The 25,235-nt window shown below is 33.7% G+C and overlaps 1 protein-coding gene across 1 annotated transcript in view; it reads left to right on the forward strand.

The window, feature by feature from the left end:
- LOC136979739 (3'-5' RNA helicase YTHDC2-like) overlaps nucleotides 1-25,235 on the forward strand; it is a gene marked incomplete at its 3' end in the record, with an annotated part of 73,591 nt that overhangs the window by 2,277 nt on the left and 46,079 nt on the right. The window contains exons 3-5 of the mRNA XM_067275760.1: nucleotides 10,939-11,029; nucleotides 13,553-13,746; nucleotides 19,810-20,006. Coding sequence (XP_067131861.1) covers nucleotides 10,939-11,029; nucleotides 13,553-13,746; nucleotides 19,810-20,006 — 482 coding nt within the window. The remainder of the gene's footprint in view (nucleotides 1-10,938; nucleotides 11,030-13,552; nucleotides 13,747-19,809; nucleotides 20,007-25,235) is intronic.

Raw genomic sequence — 25,235 nt, forward strand, 5'->3', positions numbered from 1 at the left:
TTTTTCAGCAATTGCGCGACGATCGGGAGTTGCGCCACTCTCTTCGCTAAGCCTATCGCATGATTAACAGGCAGTCTGGCAAGTCAGCCATATATACCTTCAACAGAGGCAGCTGTTGATCCACGAGCACACCGATCGTCTGCAGTTGGAGTTAAATCCTTTTCGCATGCCCCGCGCTCCTCGACTGGCACGATAGCGAGTGTGTCGGCTAGTACTATGCGCCACTTTCACGGCTTGTCCAACAAACTTACCTATCCCTCCGGGAGATGACCGTAGTCCGACATCGTGATTTGCAGACTTTACCGCAAGATGGCGATACTAGCAACTACGGTGTCGTCTGCACGATAGCATTAAAAATGTATAACTTAAAAACTATAATGACTTTTATTTTTTGTCTCCAGTCCAAAAGTAGGGTACCATTGAACTCGTCTCAGTCCCCCGAGTTCAAATATATACTCAAAGTCCTGAAATTTCATAGGTTGGTAATCTATAGTACAGCCAAATTTTTTAAATTTAAAAGCAAGATTTCTGATGATGAAATGCAGTTAAATGTGTTTTGATTATATTTAAGTTACCAGTTAGATTATGGAATTTGTGTTGTAATGTTTTCAGAATGTGATATTAGTTAAGCTTCATAAATGAATTAACATCAGTTTTAAAAAAGCAAAAATTAAAAAAATAAAAAGGATTATATCCTACAATTGATTCAATATTGAAATACATTGAAATTATAAAATGTATTATATTATTATAAATGTGCTTATTATATTTAGCTGATGCTTCTTGCCTGTGGTCACATAGGTGTCCTAGGTAATGAATTTGCTGATCACATTGCCAAATCATTAGCACACAATTATAAGATAGGATTAAAATATATACTTATTTCCAAAAACATTTTAGATGGATATACCAGTAGTTTTGATTATATTTTTTATGTTTGGAATAATCGATTGCATTGCTTTATTAACGTCCATTTAACCGGACAATTTTTTCTCACTTTTGAATTATCTATAACATTACCATTTGCAGATCTTAATTTCTTTACGACAGACATCTTTACTGGATGTGGTAGTTTTAATAGGTACCTAGCAAGATTTGGTTTTTAAAAGACAGTCTTTTTTACGTAAAATTAATGTAATAGAAAATATACAGTACATCATATTATTTATGAGTGTTCTATATATATATATATATCTTCATACTAGTGATACAGCATCAGGTTTTTTTTGAAGGTGAAGATACAGAGCCAAGAAAAATGAATAAGGAATTTTCCCCTTTTATAGATTGTGGGAAAGCTGCATCAGGTCTAGGGGGGTGGCTTCTGCAGGTAAAAGTGGATCTAGGGAGCCTGCTGCCATGGAAAAAAATCTTTAAATTTAGAGATTTGGTGAAATTTTTTAAAAGAGAATATATTGGTTAAAATACACAGTCAAGTGATAAGTTACTTATAAAGCTAGTAAATTATAACCTTGCCAGAATTTTTTAAATTGACCAATTACAGAGTATGGACAGGTAATATTAATAAGAGTATCAGATCAATAATTAGTACATATTTACAGTATTTTCAGAATGAAGATTTATCTTCCATATCTTCAATGCTGCTATGCCACTGTATGAAAAACTCAAATTACAACTAAAAATCACTGATATACAAATGAACTCTGGCTTTGTAATTTGTCTAACTTAACAACTCCCCATATCTTTTTGTTTTTGAAATCATACAGATACATTTAAGAATAGAAATTTTCAGTTTTAATATAGACATTCAAGTATCTGAGCTGTAACAGATTTTTTCACTTTCCTGGCTGTTATATATAACAGAGGGAAAGTATGACAATTAGTCAAAAAATGATACCTAAGAGTTTTACATATTTGGACTCAGGATCATCAAATGCCAAGAAATGCAAAAAAATTTGCAGATTTTTTTCCTATTATGTATGGATATGTGTGAGCAAGAGTCTGAAACCCCCCCTTTCCCTTTTTGTATAGTATTGCTTTTTTTATAAACCTCTTAATTTTATGTAGGAATTTTAAGGAGGTCTTCCAAGGTCAACGACCACAATGATCTCTTCAAAATAATTGTTAAAATATATATATCAACAAGAAAGAAACAATCGTTTGTACTACGGTAACTCGATGGACGATAGAGTCAACAAGACGGGAATAGGCAATGTTTTTCATCCCCCCCTTTGGTTGCACGTGACACATGGCTACAGCAATAAATTACCTAGCTCGTCGTCGACCGCAACATTTGACATAAACAATATCGAAATTGTTCATCAAATTGTAGAAATTATTGTCAGCTAGACACTAATTTATAGGTGAGAGCTGCCAAATCTATAGAAATTTATATTTTAAATTCACCTCTGCAAAGCACTTAAGTCTATAATTTAAACAAACATCTCAATTGCTGGCGTCCGTACTAGCCAGATCCAGACATGAACACACCATAGGTGTGCATATAAATCCTGACAGTATGACAGTTCTCACCCTCTTGAATTTGGTATAAAGAGGGCTCGCACCCCCATTAGGGAGGGTGACGTCAAAGACCCCAGACCAGGACTGACCAACTTTCATCCTCCGTCCCTTTGACACTAATTGACGCTGACGGCAACAGATAGCGAGGTAATTCTTGACTTATTAAGTAGAACTCTCTCTCTTCTCTCAGTTGATCTAGGTCTAGTTTAGAATAGATAGAGAAAGGGGGTTAAAAGCCTTTCTCTGCTTGCAAATATGTACAGCATAACCCCGCCAACCACCTTATTAGAAATTTCATTAAGGGTTATTGTCGTTATTATTATTATTATTACTAGTATATGTATTGTTTGTATAGTATCTTTATTAAATATGTTTAGTATCTTAAATACGTGTGGTTACTCGAACACGATCGACACCTTATTGACTTATCCGTGACCTCCCACTCGAGATGTTCTTTTTTTTTGCCCTCCTAAATTGCCATCCACTGACCCCGTGAGTAGGACTCACCTTCCCGTCAATGGAAACCGAGTAAGCCTGGTCGCTTAACCCCCGATTCTCACGTGTGTGAGAGGATATGATTTTGTTCATACACTTTGAAGCTTAATAACTCTTGTCTTTTTTTGAAAATTTCTGAAATTTTGCAGGGAGGTTTGTGTATTGGGGGATTGGTGCTCTTAAATGATGGTTAAAGGTCATGGGGTGTGATGTTAGCGGGAAAGGTTGTATGTCATATCTCAAGTGGGGATCGGACTTAACGAAATTTTGATCATTATTAGCATTTGCAATTTTTTATAAAACTCATCTCTACCCTCAAAGTTAAGCTTTTTGTCATTTTGTAATAATTAATAATATAAAAAAGTTTTTAAATAAAATAACATGACAGATAGCATCACCATAATTTTAAATAGTTTTTTGGGAAAGCTACAAAACTTGTTGCTGGATTTTTTTCAGACAGTTACAGTATCATCATTAAATCAGTATTTGTGTTGAACTCGTGAATGAGGCACAGTAATAACGGTACCATAATATATAAAATATATAAAGGAACAACACCGGAGTGAAAATAAATGAAAACCAACAACTTTAGTGCCTTTGACCGGTGTGCTTCTCTCTTCTTTCTCTGTAAAACGCAAACGTTTTCGAACCTCATTGGTTCTTCGTCAGGCGTAACGGAATTCTGTTCGACAAAATTTTAGAAAAAATTTGCATTCTGGAACGCTGTCGCGTGTAGCCGATGTCGTCATATTAGACTTGCGCGATGTGAGTATAGCGCTACGTCAGGGATCTGTTGAGAAAGGCTTCCCAAGCCGATGATAAGATGATCTCCTTTTTAAAATTGATGCAGTGCGTGTTACTGCGGGTGTTGAGTAAGATGTATATAGCTTCAAGCCATTTGAGGTGATCTTGTCGAAACGTGGGGTGAATGATTGCGGCACGGGTGAAAAGAGGCTCTATTTCTGGATCGGATGAATAGACTGCTAGGGCGGTGTTTTGTTTATGGTGTAATATGTCCGCTTTGTGCTCTTTGATCCTCGTCTGTATGTTGCGTTTGGTGGATCCGATGTAGATGGCTTCGCTGTTATCTCTGTGGTCGGCGATGGGTATAGAGTATATTCCCGGAAGTCTGTTTTTATCTGGAGCGTCTTTTCCGTTCCTAAGCCACTCGAAAATCGTTGGGCATCTCCTGAAAGCTAAGCGGATATCCTTTTTCTTCGCTATTTGGTAGTATATGGTCTTCAGTGCCGGATTGTAGGTGATCGGTATAAATTTAGGTGGGGAACCATTGGAAGGAGGGGTGTGGGTGGAAAGAAGCCGTAGTGCCTCAAAGTTGTTTTTGCGTGCAATGTTGTGATATCCGTGTTGTTTAGCTATATTCTTGATGTGCCGCATTTCCGAGTTGAAGGCAGCTTGTGAGGAGGAATGCGTGAGTGCCCTTTTGAGTAGCGCCTTAAAGGCTGCCATCTTGTACTGCGGAGGTACCATATTTTTGCGGATTGTCTGACATATTGGTATATCTGGGAAGACTATGAAATCAGATATTTCTGTTTGGTAAAAACCAGCATGTCTGTCTAAGTGAAGTTTCACACATCCCTCTCCAGAGGGTGTGTGAAACTCATAGATGCCAGTTTTTATTCTAAAACTGTCAGCATGTTAAAAATTACGATTATGTTTAATTTCTGCATTCTATCTTCTTGCTAAAGATTTAAAATACTTGAGCCACAAAATGCTATTTTTATGTTTATTTTATCATAATTTGACTCAAAGATGCAAAAATAAACATAAAATTTCACATATTCTTTGTAAATTATCTCAACTTACAGCAATAAACATCCCTTTTGTATGAAACATGTGAGGAGGATGTTATCTTTCTAGGGCAGGTAGATTGTCAGTGTATCCCACACTGACTGACTACTACTAATAATGTCATAAGTTAATTGTTTTATTGCCCTGTAAAGGAAAACTCTTTTCCTAGTTTTAAGTCAGTCAAATTACAATTCTATTGTGGAAAGAATGTTTTCTTTAACATTTATTTAACAACTAGTTTTGTTAATCTAATCTGTTAGATCTGATTAATTTTTATTTTTACTTGCAGTTTAACTGGCATGCTGGTCTTCCCCCCAGTTATATGTGGCATTCCAGTCACACTGCAAAAATATGCTAATAATAATAATCCTAAAGTAAATGATTTTTGTATTTTGAAATGGAGACATCGTTGAATTCATTGATGTGGATGAAGTCTACAGATATTAAGGATTCCAGTAGGCCAGACTCGTTCTGAGTTTGGCCTACTGGACACTTTGTGAGTGTTCTATTTGGCTGACATCATTAGAAGTGACTATCAACCTGAGGAAGATGAAACACATACAAGATACAGAAGTTCAGGAAAAGAACAAAGACAATTTGCATAAGCTGTCAACAATACAATCATCCACATACAATCCTAAACAGCAGCAAAAAAATTAACATTTTTAGTCATCTTTTATGTCCATCAGATTAGTATTAAAGATTTTCTTAATTAATCAACTCATGTTAGCTTTTCTCTTGTAATACTTCTCTTCAACTTCACTAAAATGAAGCTTGTGGCTTTCCTCCTTGTTATCTTGAAAAATTGCTAGGAGTTGACTGTAAAGGTTTTCATACTCTTTCCAAGTAGAGTGTAGACCATCAAGCCTAGCAATGATCTCTTCCGTATCAAAATCTTGCAAGCTGTTATTAGCAAATGTACCCCACACAAAATTCTGGCTTTCACTGAGACTCATTGCCTTTTAAAATTATCTGCCTATTCCAGGTAGACTGTGAACTTGTGAGGATAGATTTTATCCTCGCAAGTTCACAGTCTACCTGGAATAAGCAGATAACTCTAAATCAAACTATTACTAGTAGTAGATGTGAGTTTGCCCTGTGGACTATGTTACCACTAGATGTAGACTTCCAAATCTGTCTCGACAGACCAAAATGTTCATACACATATAAGAAAAGAAAGGAATGAAATCCTAACCTTCACAATTAACAATAATAATTTTAATTCAATATCCATATATTTTGGTGCATTCACATGTTTTTCCTATCTTGCTAGTGTTACCAAATACAAAAAAAAAAAAAGAAAAAACATTTAAGTGCTGCCAGATGCAACCTAACACCTTCTTTTTAACTTTGAGAACTGTTACATTCAAAAACAAAAAAAAAAAATCGAACTTGCACTAAAAAAGAAGAGAAAAGAAACAAAAGAACATTTTGGTTTCAAACAGTTTATATGAACTACTAAATTTATAGTAGATGAACACTTTTTAAAAATAACCCAGAGCACCCTCTTTCAGTTATGTAGTTTTTCTACAACTCACTATTTAATTTATTTTTCACTTACTGTATTTTTTGGCGTATTAGACGACTTTTTAACCCAAGTACCTGCATGTCATAAGCATTTGAATTAAAATTACCATATTGAAATCAAATCTGATTTTTTTTTTACTTTTATTTGGTGTGCATTAGAAGAGGGATAGTCTTATATGGTGAGTATATCCCAAACTCTATATTTTAACTGTAAAAGTTGGGGGTCGTCTTATATGCCGGAATGTACGATAACAATCATTTCATACACTAAGAAAATCTTTGATGTCCCTAGCTTTCACTCACTTTTCTTGCACTACCTTTTCTGCCATCAAGATATTCTCCCTTTCCCTAACCTCCATCACTAACTTTATTTACTCATTCAACTTCTACATTCCTACTATATGCTGCTGCCACTAATGTTGCTCTTATTCTGCCTTTCTTTATGTTCTGATGTTTTCTGATACTCAAGTTGCATCTCATGGTCCCTATATACAGGGTGCATAGGAAAGTCCCTTTAACTGAATGGAGAGAGCTACAGCTATGCAAGTGAGGTAACAATATAGTAAAGCAACTATGCCCAACATAATGCAAACAACAGCAGTGCCCCTAGTGGCGAAATTTGGAAGATAGGCAGTGCAAATCGAAAACGAAAACAGATAGAGCAAACTTTCCAATTAGAAAGTTTTAGAACATCAATTAGTTAGTACAAAACAACATGTGGTTCACATGGATAAGATAAATTGTCGCCTGTATACCCAAAAATGTCAGAAAGCGATGCATGCCGTTTTGTGTAAACGTTTGAAAGGAATAGCCATAGGTATGAAGAAATAGGCACAATTTATTGCATAAAATACATTGTTACGTCAGTACAGTTTGATAACATCACACAAAAAACAACCGAAAGGCAAACTGCCACACAGTGATAACAAGTTAATGTTGAGTATGTTTGAAAAGTTTGCCATTGCTCACGATACACGCCATTGTTATCAAACTGTATTGACGTAAGTACGTATTTTATGCAATAAATTGTGCATATTTCTTCATACCTATGGCTATTCCTTTCAAATGTTTACGCAAAATGGTGTGCATTACTTTCGGACATTTTTGGGTATACAGGCGACAATTTATCTTATCCGTGTGAACCACATGTCATTTCGTACTAATTAATTGATGTTCTAAAACTTTCTAATTGGAAAGTTTGCTCTATCTGTTTTCGTTTTTGATTTGCACTGCCTATCTTCCAAATTTTGCCACTAGGGGTGCTGCTGTTGTTTGCATTAGGTTGAGTGTAGTTGCTTTACTATACTTTTACCTCACTTGCATAGCTGTAGCTCTCTCCGTTCGCAAGAATTTTCTGGTTAAAGGGACTTACCTATGCATCCTGTATACTCTATTTTCTCTTCCTCTTTTCTCAGAGGGACCTTATTATCTTGTCTAATCATCATGTCTTATCATTTGTTTTTGGTTTTTTTGTTTTGAAATATATCAAAAACTGTCATTATTGATAATGACCATTTTCTCTTGGTCTTCTTCTCTAGCTTCCTCCAAAAATTCTTTCGATAACATCCACAGTGGATTACCAAACAAACAACTTGGTCCATCTTTGTTTTTTTCCTCACGACTAAGTGCATTAATGGACACAAGGCATTCTTACATTATCTTTATTTTTGAATCTTCTATATGTCGAATAGCAGGGCCTTATTCATAACCGTACAATAAATAATTGTAATATAAACAAAGATGAAGTAAAAATACTACACAAAGAAACCAATTGGTATAAAAGGAAATTCAAAGAAAGTTATGAAATAATGAAAAGTTAAGCCAATAACATCAACAAAAGCTTAAGTGTAAAAATCCATGATAATTGGTTAAAATTATTGTAATACTACTTATAATACTTTCAACAAAAATAATTATGATAATAATGGTAAAGGTAATTAGAATGTTTTAATAATAATTTTTAAAAAATTGATTTATAGTATAATCATTTTTAAAGAAGCATTATTTTGCCAACGAGATTAAGAAAGATTCTTTTAACACTTGTGTCAAGGGTATATGCTGGAGGAAGCTAGATGTCGAACCACGAAACCTTCGTCGTAATAGTAATTTAAATCATAAATATATTTTAAAAACTGCAACGATATTTTAACAATTTTTAACTGTAAATGTGTAATTTTAAATGAAATGTATATGTATCAACACAACAAAAAGAAATTCCCGGATGTCGTGGTATGTCGTAACTTATTATGATAAAACACTTGTAATATAAGAAATTTATAATATGTCTTATTGTGTAGCCGACGGATGAGGGGCCTTTGCCGAAACGCGTATCGGCATATAGAAGGTTCGGAAATAAAGACGATGTAAGAATGCCTTGTGTCCATTAATGCAGTTAGTCGCGAGGAAAAAACAAATAAAAGAAGACACGGTCTCGGAACATATAATTTGTCCATCTTATTGCATCTCTCCCCCTTTTCCAATATCTCACTCTGTGATCTTTTAATAATATCATCAGACAAATGCTCAGACCAACCGCTTCCCATATGCTCAGAAACTGCTATGCAATTTCTGAGATACCAAATCTCACTTGTGAACTCTCTTTCTGTAGCTTCAGTCCTAACATAGAATCAGAAAACTCTACAAATTCTCCTAACATCCTTCCCTATAACTAATAAGTTTCTATATACCTAACTATCAATTCAATGTTCAGACCAAACTTGTATCTAACTCAATTCTTCTGCCTGTTATGTAAATTCAGTTAAAGACCCTGCTATTGGCACATTTTTGTTCTGCCTATAAAAACATTCATTATGGATGAAATACACATTATGCACTATTTTGTGTGTGATCCACTATCTGACAGCTTTCCTAGTATATGGAAATGATTATTAAGTAAAAACACAAATAATGAGTTGTAGAAAAATTATGTTAACTGAAAACTGAGTCTCTGGGCCATTTTTAAAAAGTGTTTGTCTACTATAAGTTTAGAAGTTCATATAAATCATTCTTTTTGTTTCTTTTCTCTTCTATCTTAGTGCAAGTTTGACTTTTTTGAATGTAATGATTGTCAAAGTTAAAAGGAAGTGATATAGAGAGAAGAGATTGTTTTATCTTTTGGCAATTTGGTTTCATTTATTTTTGTTATGTTAGAAACCTTGACAATGGAGCACAACTGTGAAAGCATTTGGCATGTAAAGATTAATAATAAAATAAGGAAGAAAATGTACTGTCTATTGGCATTAAATTTATTTACTTGATGAATTAAATTTTAAAAATACTTTTGACATTTCAAGATATCATTCTCAAGCAAAGAAACCCATACTTAACAGGTCTGGGCAGTTACACATAAAACTTGTGATCACCAAGCTTTTAGAACTAAATCCATTACAATTCCAGAAAGACAAGGAAGCTGATCGACAGCTCAACCCAGATCCAAGTCAAGTCCCAGAGAGATGTGTGCTGTAGAGACTCATCAGATAGACTGACATATGAGATAAGTTTAAAATAAAAAAGGAGGAAGCTCAACAAGCCAGGATTCCGAGATAGAAAAAGTATAATGCTTATCATCTACAAATAAACATTGTCACGTAAATAGACTTGTTTCCCCACAGAATGATAATCTTTTAAGTAAGAGAAAAATTTTGTATGGCATAAATGCAAATTGACAGACAAATCCAGCACCAAACTAAACATTGCTCATCTCTCTCTGTCAACTCATTGGAACAACATTCTGAATTTCTGAAGTAAAGGATTTCGGTTCTCCGAGATGACAATTGAATACAATAAAACTCTTGATTTTTCCCTGTATACAGGAGATATCACCTATATCTTGTTTAGAAAGGTCCTCTAAACCTTTGGACAGAAAATTAACCATATAATCAATAATTTCTAACTCTCATGGAACACTATAATTAAATAACATCAAATTGGTTTTGCTCATGGTGTTAATAAGTATTGTAAGCAAAAGCAGTGCAACTCAACAATGTCATTAAATTGATTGTTCTTGTTGCTCTAGTTTATCTAATTGTGATCAAATATTTGAACATGAGACTAAAAGACTAAAGACAAAGTAGCCTGATAAGCCTGTTCCAAACTGGTGAGCCTATCTTCAATAGTCGTCAGTTTCAACACAACTGCACTTAAGGTTGATTCCAGGTATTGCCATAAGGAAGTTAAACCTTTACCATCAGCTTCCAAAACATTTTCTTTTTATAAAATAATATTCAAGCTTTGGACATTTAGCTCTTGGATCTCTTGTAGAACAGTGGTGTTTTACTCCTTGCCACTTTGACCTTGCAACATATTACTAAGAGAAGTTCTTGGAAACATATTTGAGAAAAATTCAGGACAAAACTTGCTTCAAGGATATTGTTTTACTTAATATCTGTCAGTTTAACTTGATTGGTGTATCAAAGATAATAAATCTAGTATATTAATAAAAAAGTAAAGTCAAAGCAAAAGTCACCAACAGCCAAGACGACTCAATAGCACCCCCACTATATTTAGGTTATATCTTAAATGATTTATCTCTGTAGTTTCTTAAAAATTTGATTACTAAATCATTAAAGCTATTGATAGTGATAAATGTGTAATCTTTATTTCTAATAATTTGCCATTTTTTATTTTTAGAGTTTGAATTTCCTTCTTCTCTCACATCAGCAGAAAGAGCCTACATTCATCGGTACTGCCAGCATCTTGGACTTAAGTCAAAAAGTCGAGGGTAAATATTTTAAATCTGATATATTTGAAAATATTTTGTCGTTATTTAAAAGTTGATAGTAATAAGAGAAAAAGTCGTTATCATCAACATAAGTTTAATGCATAAAAGTTATTACAAAAATAATTTGATTTTATGAACTCGAAACATTCACCCCTTTATTCTCTGACAATTTATTTTCTCATGTTAACATTTTCGGATGTATGTAACGCCCATCCTCAGACGCCCATTCGTTGAATAACGCAACTTAAATTCAAAAGGTACGCTTATTCCAACCAATTTAAACATAATGTCTACCAACAAATCATTAATTTGACCATAGAACATTATATTTTGAAATTGGAATATTACTTAATTTTGAAATACACATTAAATAAAAAATAGAATGCCATTTATCCATTTCAAAACTGAAACAATATTACAAAAATAAACTGCTGGAGAATAAAGAGGTGAAGTGTTTTGAATTTATGAAATCCATTTGGAATCTGTGACTAATTTTTTATAAAGTCCTAAAACATCTTATTTATTCTTTTCTTTTCTTTCGAAGACACAATGTAGTGACGTAAACTTAAACACTGGGCGAATTTTTCATCCTTTTTATTCGGTTGGTAACATTAAATAAATAATAACCGAATAAAAAGGATGAAAAATTCGCCCAGTGTTTAAGTTTACGTCACTACATTGTGTCTTCGAAAGAAAAGAAAAGAAACGAAAATACAAAACACGGTTTCCTCAAGATAGATCTTATTTATTGTTGAAACAATCTTTAAATTAATTAAATTTCTGTAAAAGTTCTTAAAATTTATTTTTACATTTATTTGTGAAGTTTATGATCTTATTGAAAATTTTAAAATAATATATAGAGAAAAACTTCTCAATAACAAATATCACTGAGCAATTGTAAAATGTCCATTTTGAAAATTGTCTTTTATTGGGAAGTAAACAAGAAAATGAAGTTACTTTTACTATCTTAAACATATAGAAGTTAATAAAAATAAATTTTTATGTAAACATCTAAAAAGATTGAAACTAAGATGTAAAATCCAAAATTTTCACCAATTTTTTTTTTTTGCTGTTTGCATTCATATATGATGGCATTTATGGTAGTTTTAAGGAATACACGTTTAATGTCTTAAGTTTCATTTTTTTTGCCCTAGATTTCAAGAGTGTACTTAAGTTTTTCGATACTTACTTAAGCTGAAAAATCGTGTACATTTAATTTTTTATTTATTTAATGTTATTTTATCAGCTTTTTCCATTAATGTTAAATATTTGTTTCTGAGACATTTTGAACAGTTGTACAAAGTGTGACAATTTTTTGAAAATGTTTTATTCGTTTTATTGATAATTTTCTGGGGGTTTGAAAATCATGTAGGTGGTAGTGTGATATTAATTGACATTTAATTATAAGTTTATTTTGGATTTTAGTTTTTTAATTTTAATTACTGTAATTTTGTGTGGATAAATTTGTGACTTATCTGTGTTTGAAAGATAATGTGAGATTTTAAGCTCTTTCGTGAATTTTAAAGTATCCGAGATAAATTATTATTTCCTTTTTTCTCCAACTTTCCTTTTTTCTTTCTGTGGGAGGTCAAGATGATGACCTTTTTCCCCTCCGATTTGTGTGGCACATCCAGAGCGACACTTCCAGAGGCGACCTTTTACCTTTTCAAATATGTTGCGAATGTCGGAGACGGTTTTCCCCTCTCGACCAGGTATCGTTTGTTCGTTTCCACCTTCGTCGTGGTTTACGGCATTAGGTAAATTTCCTGAATTAAGTCATATGAGTATATGGATTTTAATGTATATTGGGATTACCTCCACCTCTGGTTCAGTGTCTTTTAGCTTTTAAAATATTCATTTATTTTTGAATTTTTTGTACATACCCTTATTACTACTAGTACAATATTCCTCTTCTTGTCGAAATTCTTCACTCCTTAGAACTTCCAATTGCTTTTGTTTTTCTGTTTCTCTGGAATTATCCTCGGTTAAGCGGTTATGCAAAAAAGGGAGCAAGGTGGATCGTGAGATCCACCTTGCTCCCTTTTTTGCATAACCGCTTGAGACATTTACTGCACAGAATGAGGTAAAAGTCCTCGATTAGGCTCAATTCCAGCACAAATCTATAAACACATAACTAAGTTTAGAGATGATCTATTCAGAAATATCCAACTTGTCGATCAAACCATTTTTTTGCTATATACTGGCTTTCCAATATGATAACAACCAATATTTGATCATCACCAAAAGTTCACTTGCATCTTTGGCATCCAGCATGCATCCCAATTAATGAAATGTTGAATGAGATCTAAGTAAAAAAAAATGAAATAAAAAAGTGATCACTTTCATATTAAATATCAAACTTTTGAAGAATAGGTTGAATTTAATATATATATGATATACATTAAATTAACTAATATAACTAATATATATATGTATATTAGTTATTAAAAATATTTTATTTATATATATATACATATATATTTTGCATACATGGATATTATTTAATAAATTCTCTTAAATTAGGAAAGGTGCAAATCGTTATTTAACAGTTTATAAGAAAGAAGGTTCAACTATAGTTCAAGCTGATGCTGTCTTTGAACTTGGGAGAGTTTCAAGACAACATTGTTTAAATTTGTTGCAGCGATATCCTGTCAGTGCACGTGAACGACAAGAGTTATTGCCACCAACTGAACGGGATAGATTAATGAGTCAAGATGGTATGTATGAAATGCTCTTATAGTAAATTGTTTGCATGCATGTTTTATACTTTCAAATAATTTTTATTTATAAGGATATTTTAGTAAACTAAAAATTTTAACACTACTAAAAAATTTAATTATTTTCTTGCAATAAATTGAGAATATCTTAAGTTGTGAATTTCTAATCTAACCTAAGTTGTAAAATGGACTCTTATGGAAGATTAAAAATTTCATTGTTTGAAGGAAAGTCATTAAATAACAGGAATTGTGCAAAAACTCTTATTGCAGGACACAAAGTGACTCTTAGTGGTATGCCATATCATGGTTATGATGACTGAGCAGTATGCATCTGCACAATACTTGTACAATACACAATACTTACACAATACTGTCAAATTGCACCATGGAAGATCAATGAAGTGTCATTTGTATTTTAGGAATGAAGGTTCAGTATGGAAACAATTGTTGAGTCAGAGAAGAGTGGAAAGATTTAAAACAAAAGACAAAATGTTAGTGATGAACATCAGAGTAAGAGACCAGTTTGCATAATAACTGAGACTGTGAAACAGCAGATCGAGCAGTGACTCTGTGGATACAGGCAGGTTACTGTTGATGAAATTACCATGGAATGAGTCATGACTCTATGTACAATATTTTGTATGATGATTGGTATAGGAAAGTGTATAGCAGATTGGTCCTAAGGCAGCTGTTCATTGATCACAAGATGTATGGCAGACATTTGTCAGGAGCATTTGAATTGGTTATGCTTGTGAAGGAGATTTCCATTGAATTGTGACAGGAGACAAGTCTTGAATGCACTATTATGAAGCAGTGAGTAAGAGACAATAGATGCAGTGGAAGCACGTCATCTCCAGTCAACAAAATATTTAAGACCCAGGCTTTTGCTGGGAAAGTCATACTGACAATATTTTGGGATCCTAATGGCCCTATATTGGTGCACTTTCAGGAAAAGGGTCAAATTGTGACTAATTCTTGGTATGATATGGTGGTGAACGAGTTGAAGCTGCAATGTGATAAAAATATCAGAGACTTCTCTCAAAAAAGAGTTTTGCTGCTTTCATAACAATGCCCAGTCCTATATGGCTGCACATACAGGGGATAAACTAACTAATCTGAAATTTGAGGTGATGAAATAGCCACCGTAAAGCACCACCAGATTTTCACTTGTTTGGATCTTTGAAAGAAGTTTTGCTAAGTCAGAAGTTTGCTGATGACACCAGGGTAATGGAGGTGGTGCAAAATTCATTAAAGGCTACACCAGAAAGCTTTTTTTTCTTGAGGGCATTTGGAAGCTTCTGGACCATAACCTGCATCAGTGTGTACTCAACAGAAAATTGCTAAAAGAAAAGTAAAAATGTCAAATGACATGCTGACCTTAAATTCTGCACTTCTGAAGTTATCATTGTCACTTAAGCTACATCCAGTTCAGAAGGTATTATCATAGACATTGCTTTTTCTTTTCATCTTTTTTATTACTTTCCCAGCTCTTATATATAACAGAGACAAAAGTATGGAAATCAGTCAAAAAATGACCACTTCAGATTTTTACATTTTTGGACTCTGGACCTGAAATGAAGAGAAACAAAAACGACTTTAGAGGGTTTTTTTATATATGTATTGATATGTGTGTGTATGAGGGGGCATGATTTTATTCACCTACTTGGAAGCTTAATAATTCCTGTGCCTTTTGTTGAAAATTTCTGAAATTCTGCAGGCAGGTTTGTGTATTTGGGAGATGATACTATTAAATTTTATTGGTTCAAGATCGACGGCTAGGGAGATAGAGAGTAGTGGGTGTGTCATATCTTGAGTGGGATCAGACTTAATGAAGATTTTACTTGTTACTAGCATTTACAATTTTTTATAAAACTCATCTCTACTCTGAAAGGTAAGTTTTTTGCCATTTTATAATAATTGATTATATAAAAAGTTTTTTAAAAAAGAATATAACAGATGGCACCACATGCAATTTTTGAATATTGTTGATGGGAAACTTAAGCAACTTATTGCTGGATTTTTTATTTTTGTTAGCAATTTATTGTAGATGCAATTATAAAATAAGTGAAATGTAACATACAAAAATAATATTAGTAATGATCAATGAGATGATTTTCACATCCAAATACTGTGTAATAAAATGGAGAAAACACTGAGATCGGCATTATAGGTAATGCCGATCTCAGTGTTTAATTAATATTAGTATAAAACAGCCACTCACAAATGGACTAACTTGATAAAAGCAGTGACCAAAACCAAAAACCAGCAGAAAGAGTGACGGAGATAACATTTTTACCTGTGTTAAACAGATATTCTCTGGCTAAATGATTGTACAGCTATTAAAACAATGGATGATTGCCATACAAGTGTCAAAAGGGAAGAGGGAGGGAGGGGGAGAGGATAGGAAGTTTACAATTCATAGAACATCTTCCATACAGGGAGAAGGAATCTACATCATAAAAATTAATGGCAATATTTTTTAAGTGGCCTTGTAAATTCTATCTGCTCTAAATAACTGAGATGTTGTTTCTAGGTGGTGCTATATACAAGAGACGAGAAAATTAACATTCAGGCGTTAAACTATGTACGAATATCGCTATAATTACTAGCACTTTCGACAAAACTATTTTCGTCTTCGTTCACTCATGAAGATTTATTCTACCATCAGCTTTACCTGGGAAAAAGAAAATGAAGGGGCTATTGCATTTTTAGATCTAAACATCTCCAAATCCCAGGAAGCTTTATCGTACTCCGTGTTCCATAAATTCAGCTGCATACCACCTTTAATCCCTGCTACAGCATTCCAGCCGCAGCATTATGTTAATGCAGTTATCGCCCCATTAATTAGAAGGGCTTTTTTGTTATCTTCCAATCAAACAGCTGTCGACATTGAACTTAATGCCATTCACTCAGCAGTAAATGCGGCGGGGTACACTAATGCCAAGTACAGGTATGTCTTAAACAAGGTCAAAAGATCACTTTTTCCCGCCACGGCGTTACATGTTCCAAAGGAATGCACGGTAGTCCTTCCCACATTACCATTCTGTGGCCGAGTCACCATTCGTATTTGCCATGTTTTTAGGCAATACGCGCTTTTCCTACCAGTCTCTCCGTGGCCAAAACTTAGGAGGCTACTGTGCAATGTCAGGGATGTTACCTGCATATTAGAGAGGTCTGAAGTGTACTCTATCCCAATAGAAAATACTACATCCGGTATTCACACCCACTACGTTGGTGCGACAACTAGAATGTTGGCTTGTCGTATTTCTGAACACCAACTTTCCATCAGGGCAGGCAAAGGTGATACTGAGCTAGCAAGAATGGTGTTACAGCACCTATACACCCCGCTGTGGGACCAGGTGGTGATGCTCAGGCATTGTAATAACAGGAGCATCGTGTTTATTTGGGAGGCCTTTCTTACTGCTGTACTAAATCCGTGCAACACACTCGAGCTTGATTTGCCTGTTATGTGGGTCAACTTATATAACAGATTAAGGCAACGCCTCTAGTTCCACGTCTCAGTATTTTATAGTGCATGCGCTACGTCACCACGCACGCATGTTTAAATTTCTTCTCGCTCTGTTCCAGCATTGATTTCGTTCCAAAGTTCTAAAGCGGTTTGTTTATTTCAAAAAATTTTTGGTTTGAAAAAGGATTTTAACCGTTATTATCTACCTGACGAAGATGAAAATAGTTTCGTCGAAAGCACTAGTAATTATAGCGATATTCCTACATAGTTTAATGCCCGAATGTTAATTTTCTCGTCTCTTGCCTATTCAGTGATTGGCGTGAAGTCACCATCCTTACAATTAGTGCATGGTCAAATTTCCACGTACAGATCAGAGAACCAACTGCCACTTGGATGTAAATGTGTGTGGAATTATGAAAAACTTCAACGTTTTTATAACAAGGATTTGGACTGTTACATCTGACTGTGCTACAAGTGTCAATTGACATATTACATTCAGAAGTGTTGTAACCATACGTGAGGCCCCAACCAGGATCTAAAACGGCAACCAAAATTTATTTTAACACTTTCTAGTCCAATATCGTATGACATACATTCGACTTTGTACTCCCTGTGAGGTCCATGAACATATGCCTTACATTCCTTTAAAAGAACAAAGGAAAATTTCACAACAGATATAATTCTAAAATAAATTGTCTTGGCAAATGTAAAAAAAGAATTAAACAGATGTAAAGAAAGCTTTTTGTCATTTATTGATATATTACACTTCATTGTGAGAAATAATCAAATAAGAAGATTGACACAGTTTCATGTAAAGAAGAATTCTAAAACATTTAAATAAATATCTAGTTTATATTAATAATTGTCATTTAATTCATTTAATTAATTGAAAGTTATATTAAATATACCAGGGGTGTGGGCAAGCAAGAGTTCAGTGGGAGCTGAAATGTAGGTTTTGCAAAATGCACGGAGCCGCAGTTCTGTACTGTCGTGGTGGATAGTATGGTAAGGCTTGCGATTTTATTATATAATATAAATATAATATAAAACAAATATTGAATTTTTTAATAAACATATTTTCACAAAATTATAAAAATAAAATTGTAAAAATAATAATAAAAAACAGAAATTAACACTTTCGGCAAGAGCCGCACGTAACGCAAAAAGAGCCGCATTTGTCCACGTCTGAAATATACTGTAGGATAAAACAATTTACATTAATGTAATAATGAACATAAGAAAAGTGCAACATGATTGATAATTAGACAAACAAAAAAATTTAAAATGTTAAATTAAAATGAAGAAGACATACGATAGTTTTCACGTACTAATACTTGCATTTGACAAAAAGTAAATACTTTATTATCTGATTATACAAAAATTAACTTTAAAGACATAATAAGTAATTAAACTAATGTTTTACTAGACATGGCTGGCAGTCGGTATAGAATCGATATATTCATATACTGGATATGGATATATAATTCCAAAAAACAATTGCAAAAAGAGTTTTTTTTTTAAAAAACTCGTTTTGCAATTGCAATTTAAAAAACTCTTTTTGTTTTTTTTTATATCAACTGAAAGACTTTAACTAAGGATAAACAAAATGTCATAATTATGGCAGTTCAATGTATTTTCTATGGAGTGCTAAGCCGAACTACTCTGATGAAGTGGAATGGTGTTCTAAAAAATCAAAAACTAAATCTCTATTGGACGTGCCATCGTAAATTTTTGTCAGATACTAGAAAGTGTCCGATAGAATAAAAATAACATCATTCAATCAAATTCCATCATGAACTTTTTGAATAATGCAAATGTGAAAAAACCAAAACTTTCTTATATTCATTTGTTTACATGAAATTTAAACTATCTAAAATCCAAACTATATCAATGAATCTTTACATATTATATATCAAATTAAACAGAAAAGTTATTATATGAAAACCATAAAGTTATTTATTTTGAAACAGTGCAATTGTATAAATACGGTAAAAACTTAGTACAGAGAAACGGAGCGTGGCAAAAAGGTCAGACCAGAAAATGTCAAAAGAGAGAATTATTTATTTTAAAATATTCTTGGTTGGTAAAACATTGCAAGAAAAGTCATTTTGTGAGAGAGAGTGTCAAATGGGAGTTTGACCTTTTCTCCAATGATCATGAAAACAACAAATGAAATGTTTAATGAAACCAAATGTCATATGAATGCGTCTTGTGATATGTATAATGGGAAAATATGCTTAACTTTCGGTTACGGGTGGAAATTACAACAATTCAATAACATCTCCAACTGGTGTCATATCTTCAAATTAGGTCCTGAATAGTCCTGGCAACAAACTATGGACCAATTGAGGTAATTTTGACCAACTAGAACATCTGATTGTGGATGTGAAACCTTTAAAAAGCCCAAAACTCAAGGACACAGAGGCTTTTCCCATCAAGACAGTCTTCTTTTGAAAAACTGATATATATGAATTGGAAGACAGTGATGAACATTTGCTGTTGTGTGTTAGTTAATAATTAAATATTTGAAAATTTTTATTTACTATTATTACTGTTATTAAAAAGAATTGCAAAAATTAATTTTATTTTTTTAGCTCGTGATGTGAATAGAACTACTGGAAGGTTAAATAATGGTATACCTCAAATTCCTCCTAGAAGAGGAGATTCAGATCTTTTCACCTTTAAACAAAATTTGCCAATTGCTTCATATAGAGATGAGATAGTGCAAACAATTTTCTGCCATCAAGTAGTATTAATTACTGGCGATACTGGTTGTGGCAAAACTACTCAGGTATTTTCAGTAGAGTAAATTAAATTAAGTATCTCATTTCATTTAATTTTTCATTAACTTAAATTATTTTAATTTAATATTAATGCACAGTATGGCCATAATTATGCCCCTTATTTTAGTTTAAAGTGTGTTGAAATTCATATAAATTAAATTATGTGGTATTACAAAACATATTATTATTGAGGGATTTTTGAGTTTTACTTCATTTCAATTAAGGCCATTTACAAAGTTAATACATGTGCTCATGCTGTGTTTTTTCCTCAAAGAATTTTGACAACATTCTAGAAATGTCAAAATTCTTTGAGGGAAAAGATGCACAGTTGCTATAATTCTGTTCATAATCTCTTGAATAGAGTAGCTTTGTTGCATAAATGTGATTACCGTATTTTCCGGCGTATAAGACGACTTTTTAACCCGGGAAAATCTTCTCAAAAGTCGGGGGTCGTCTTATGTGCCAGGTGTGTCTTATAGGGCGAGTATATCCCAAACTCTATATTTTAACTGTAAAAGTCGGGGGTCGTCTTATACGCCCAGTCGTCTTATATGCCAGAAAATACAGTAATCATAAAACCCCAGAAGATTCTTTCAGGATAATGTTGGATGGTCTCAGAGGTCATGGTGTGTCTTATGCCTTAATATTGGTGACACCCCCATCTGGTCTAAGTGAAAGAACCAGTAGCATCAAGATAACCCAGAGAATATGAGGATGAAAGGAAGTGTGTGAGGGACTTGGGGGGAGGGAAAAACAGAGCCTTGTTGTAACAAGTCCATGTGGAGAGAGTGAAGAGGAGAGTGCTGCAGACCATGTACTTATCAAGAATAGGTGAAACTTAGGCACCCTATGATTGTGTGCAGCAATTGAGAAGTGATCACAGCAGACTGCCAGAAATTACCAGACTTAAAAATTAATGTAAGATTTGTCAATTTTATGATTTTGGGGGCTGTTATTAACAGACTCTCCAGCTCTGTCACTGAGTTGAGTGTACTATTTTTAATCAAAATCCTCTTACTGTGTTGGTGCTGTGCAATTATCATATTTGTAAAAGGTTTATTGCTTATTATATGTATATCTCATTTTTGATATCGTTATTTGCTATATTAAAATAGTTATATATATATATATATATTTTTATAATGAGTTTATTATTTCTCCCCACTGTGGGATATCACTACTGTGTCCAATTCATTATCTGGGCAAGAGTTATTTGGAATTTCAAGAATCTCTCATATTTAATAAGGTAAAGCTTCATCTCAAGAAGGAAGACTTCATTACTGAGCAAATACTGTTGCTCAAAATATTTTAAAGAATATTTTTGTAAAGAACATTGCATGGTGTGATATATGCAATCCTTTACCAGGATGTATTTTGTAATATGTAATTTTGTGTGTGTGTGAATTTCAACATGGTGCTTTAAAATAAAATAGGGGACATGATTATGGTCCATCTTATATATATTAGTGAAGATATCTAGAATGTATACATTATAATAATATTTATATAAACATGGTACCCTTTTCTTATGAAAGTAAGAATAGTTAGGAATAGCTAACCATATGATTTTATGACTCAGTTGTCAGCATTTAATGAGAAAATATGAGTAGTATGACTAGCATTATCATTGTGTTAGGGTTATTTCTAGGATCTAAAACCTTCTCTGTCCCATTGGAAAGAAAATTGAAGGGGTTTATAGTAAAATGTTTTTAGCTCCCTAAAGAATGCATATCTTCGGGTATATTACTGTATTAGACATTTTTCCAAAGCCAAAATTTGAATGCAGGATTGTTTCAAATTTAAAATTAAAAAGCTAAATTTAAAATGTTAATAACAGATGGCAAGTACTAATAAAAAATTTACATGTTATTGCCACAATATATGTAATATACACGAAGGTCATCTATCAAGAGGGCTGAAAACTTTTGTGCATTAGATCAAAGTGCTGGAACAATAAAATGGGTATGGAACTTTGAAATTTTATCTTATTTTTTTCCAATTTACTTATATTTTCCAAATATTGTGATACCAGCCAAAATTTACAAGAGGTTAATTATACCTCCCTGGGACTTGAGATGTTTAGATCTCTATCCCAGGGAGGTATAAAGATCAGCCAATCACATGTGGTAGTTCTACAGGTTGACCCAACTCCTACTGTTTTAAGGAAGACTAGAAAAATAATATCTCTTCCGAGTGTTTCTTTCTGATCTAAACATCTCCAAGTCCCAGGGAGGTATAATGTACTCCGTGTTTCATAAATTTAACAACATACCCCCTGTAATCCCTGCTACAGCATACCATCCGCAGCACTATATCAATGCAGCTATAGCCCCTTTAATTAGAAGGGCTTTCCTGTTGCCTTCTACACAAGCTGGCATCAATAACGAACTTACTGCCATTCGCTCAGCAGTAAATGCGGCAGGTTATACTAATTACAAATATAAGTTTATCTTGAACAAGGTTAAAACATCTTTTTCCTGCCACCACTTTACACAACCCAAAGGAATGCACCATAATCCATCCCTCATTGCCGTTCTGTGGCCAATTCACTGTTCGCATTTGCCTTATTTTTAGACAACATGAGCTATTTCTGCTGGTCACTCCACGGCCAAATCTCAGGAGACTGCTACTCAATGACAAGGATGCTGCTTCCATACTTGAGAAGTCCTGGATATATGATAGAGTATATTCAGGACTTCTCAAGTATGGAAGCAGCATCCTTGTCATTGCATAGCAGTCCCATTGGAAAACACAATGTCTGGTATTCACACCCACTACATAGAACCGACAACCAGAATGTTATCTTGCAGCATCTCTGGACACCAGCATTCCATCAGGACAGGCAGGTGTGACACTGAACTAGCAAGTATGGTATTACAACACCATCACACCTCGCTGTGGGACCATGTTGTAATGCTCAGGCATTGCGATAACAGGAGCCTGGTGTATATTTGAGAGGCCCTCTTTACCGTTTTACTAAATCTGTGCAACTCCCCCATGCTTGAGTTGCCTGTTATGTGGGTCAACTTGTATAAAAGATTAAAACACCATCTCTAGCTCCACTTCTCAGCAAATTATAGCGCATGTGCATTGTCATAGGTCAATTTTATATTCTTTACGTTTTGTTGTTCAAACTTAGTTGGAACAAAACTAAACTTAACTTTTGTTCCAAATGACTAATGCTGTTACTTTTAAATCAAAATCTTTGTTCGGAAAAGGATTTTTAAATATTTTTATTTGCTTGATGATGATGGAAGTAGATTTGTAGAAAGCGCTAGCAATTATAGTGATATTTATACGTAGTTTAACGCCTGTATGATAATTTTCTCTTCTCTTGCTTATCCAAAGATCAGTGTAAAATCGAACTCTTGAATTTTATTGTGATATCATCATGAAGCTAAGCTGAAATTTTTATTCATATTTTTAATTTATTTAATTTAAAATATATGCTTTTTATCCCAAATTAGTACTGAGTGTCTTGCTCCTGTACTTCATAGTTTTTCTTTAACAATAGAGTTGTGCCAGTCATTTATTAACTGCTTTCAGAGGAAAAGTTTTGAATAATGTGACTTCTGGTTTGCATAGTAAGTTTGCATATAGTTAATCAGGGCCTCCTGTACTTAAGGTTTCAATATCCATTCTCTGATTTCATCTATCTAACTGTATTCTCAACATTAAGGAAAGACGAACAGATGGCAGTAGGAATTTATAGGTCTACAATTTTTTCAAATTGCAGTCCAAAAAGTAATAAAATCAAATTATATAAATATACATGAGATCATTCAGTTATACTATTACTACATCATGATGTTACGTCCTAAGTTAGTTGGTAGCATGGTCATATGGGGATTGCCATGCATAAGATAGTTTTTGCTTATCTTTAAAATTAATACAATGCCTCTTTTTCTCAGATTTAAAATCTTCAAGACTAAGTATCTTGATGGAGTCAGAATGTCTTCAGCATTTGATGATGAAAGCTTTGTTTAGGAAGGTATGCAGAGGTGCCTGACCCTGCGGTCACATGTGTGACCGCAGGGTCGGTACCTCTTTGATGCCTTGTCAGGACTGACACCGCCGTGTCTTCTGGACATGGAAATTTCGATGGCCATTATGTTAGAAGTTGCATGAGCGGTCATGCATGTAGGCTTTCGGATTCGGAATGGAGGCAGATGGAAACGGCCAGAAGAAGTACACCCTCGCAAATTAACATTTAACAAAAATATTTGTTTATTGATAGACATTATTTACAAGTTCTATGATGATTTATAAGATATTAGCAAGGTTGAGGCTGAAGTTTTCGACGTGAAAACGTGTATGTTGGACGTTCTGCGCCGCATTCCTGTAAGCCTAGAAGTTTGACAATGGTGTTTGGATAGTCAGTGGAATTTTAAGAAAGGAAAGGCTCCCAGTCACGATTTAATAACAATAGAAATGGTGAATATCATAAATAATAAGATTCCATCGCTATTACACACTCTATATAATAAATGCCTACAATACGCAATATTTCCATCAGAATGGAAACAAGCAAAAATCATACCAATATATAAACAGAAAAACAAAGACAAACGGGATCCGAGAAGTTATCGACCAATTTCCCTTCTACCGGTAATGGGGAAAATTCTAGACAAAATGATAGTCTATCGTCTTACAGCATGGCTAGGTTCAATGAAATGGATAAATAAAAATCAATACGGGTTTCGAGAAGGCTGTTCAGCCGAAGACGCCATATCAAAAGTTATAGACGAAATTGAAACAGACAAACAAAAATACAAATGGGTCATAGCTTTAAGCTTAGATATAGAGGGCGCATTTGATAATGCATGGTGGCCTCTCCTCCATACAAAACTAGAAGAACTAAATTGCCCACGTAATCTCTACGCACTCATATGTGACTACTTAACAAACAGGAAGGCCTTCATAGAATACTCAAATATTATAATAGAAAAAGACATGACTATGGGATGCCCGCAGGGTTCGTGTTCGGGCCCGCTATTCTGGTCTATAATATTAAACGATCTCTTAAATGATAATTCTCTAAAAGATAACAAAATTACAGCCTTCGCAGACGATATAATGGTAGTTTGTTCGGCAGGTAGCAGATTAAGAGTAGAGGAGGAATGCAATAGGACCTTAGAAAAAATAGTTAATTGGGGGAAAAGGAACAAATTAAAATTCAACCCGGACAAAACAAACGCCATTGCCTTTACAAAATGTCAAATTGAACGTAGACAACC

The sequence above is a fragment of the Centruroides vittatus genome, unplaced genomic scaffold (assembly GCF_030686945.1).
Source record: "Centruroides vittatus isolate TY-2023 unplaced genomic scaffold, ASM3068694v2 contig_634, whole genome shotgun sequence".
In the NCBI taxonomy this organism is placed as follows: domain Eukaryota; kingdom Metazoa; phylum Arthropoda; class Arachnida; order Scorpiones; family Buthidae; genus Centruroides; species Centruroides vittatus.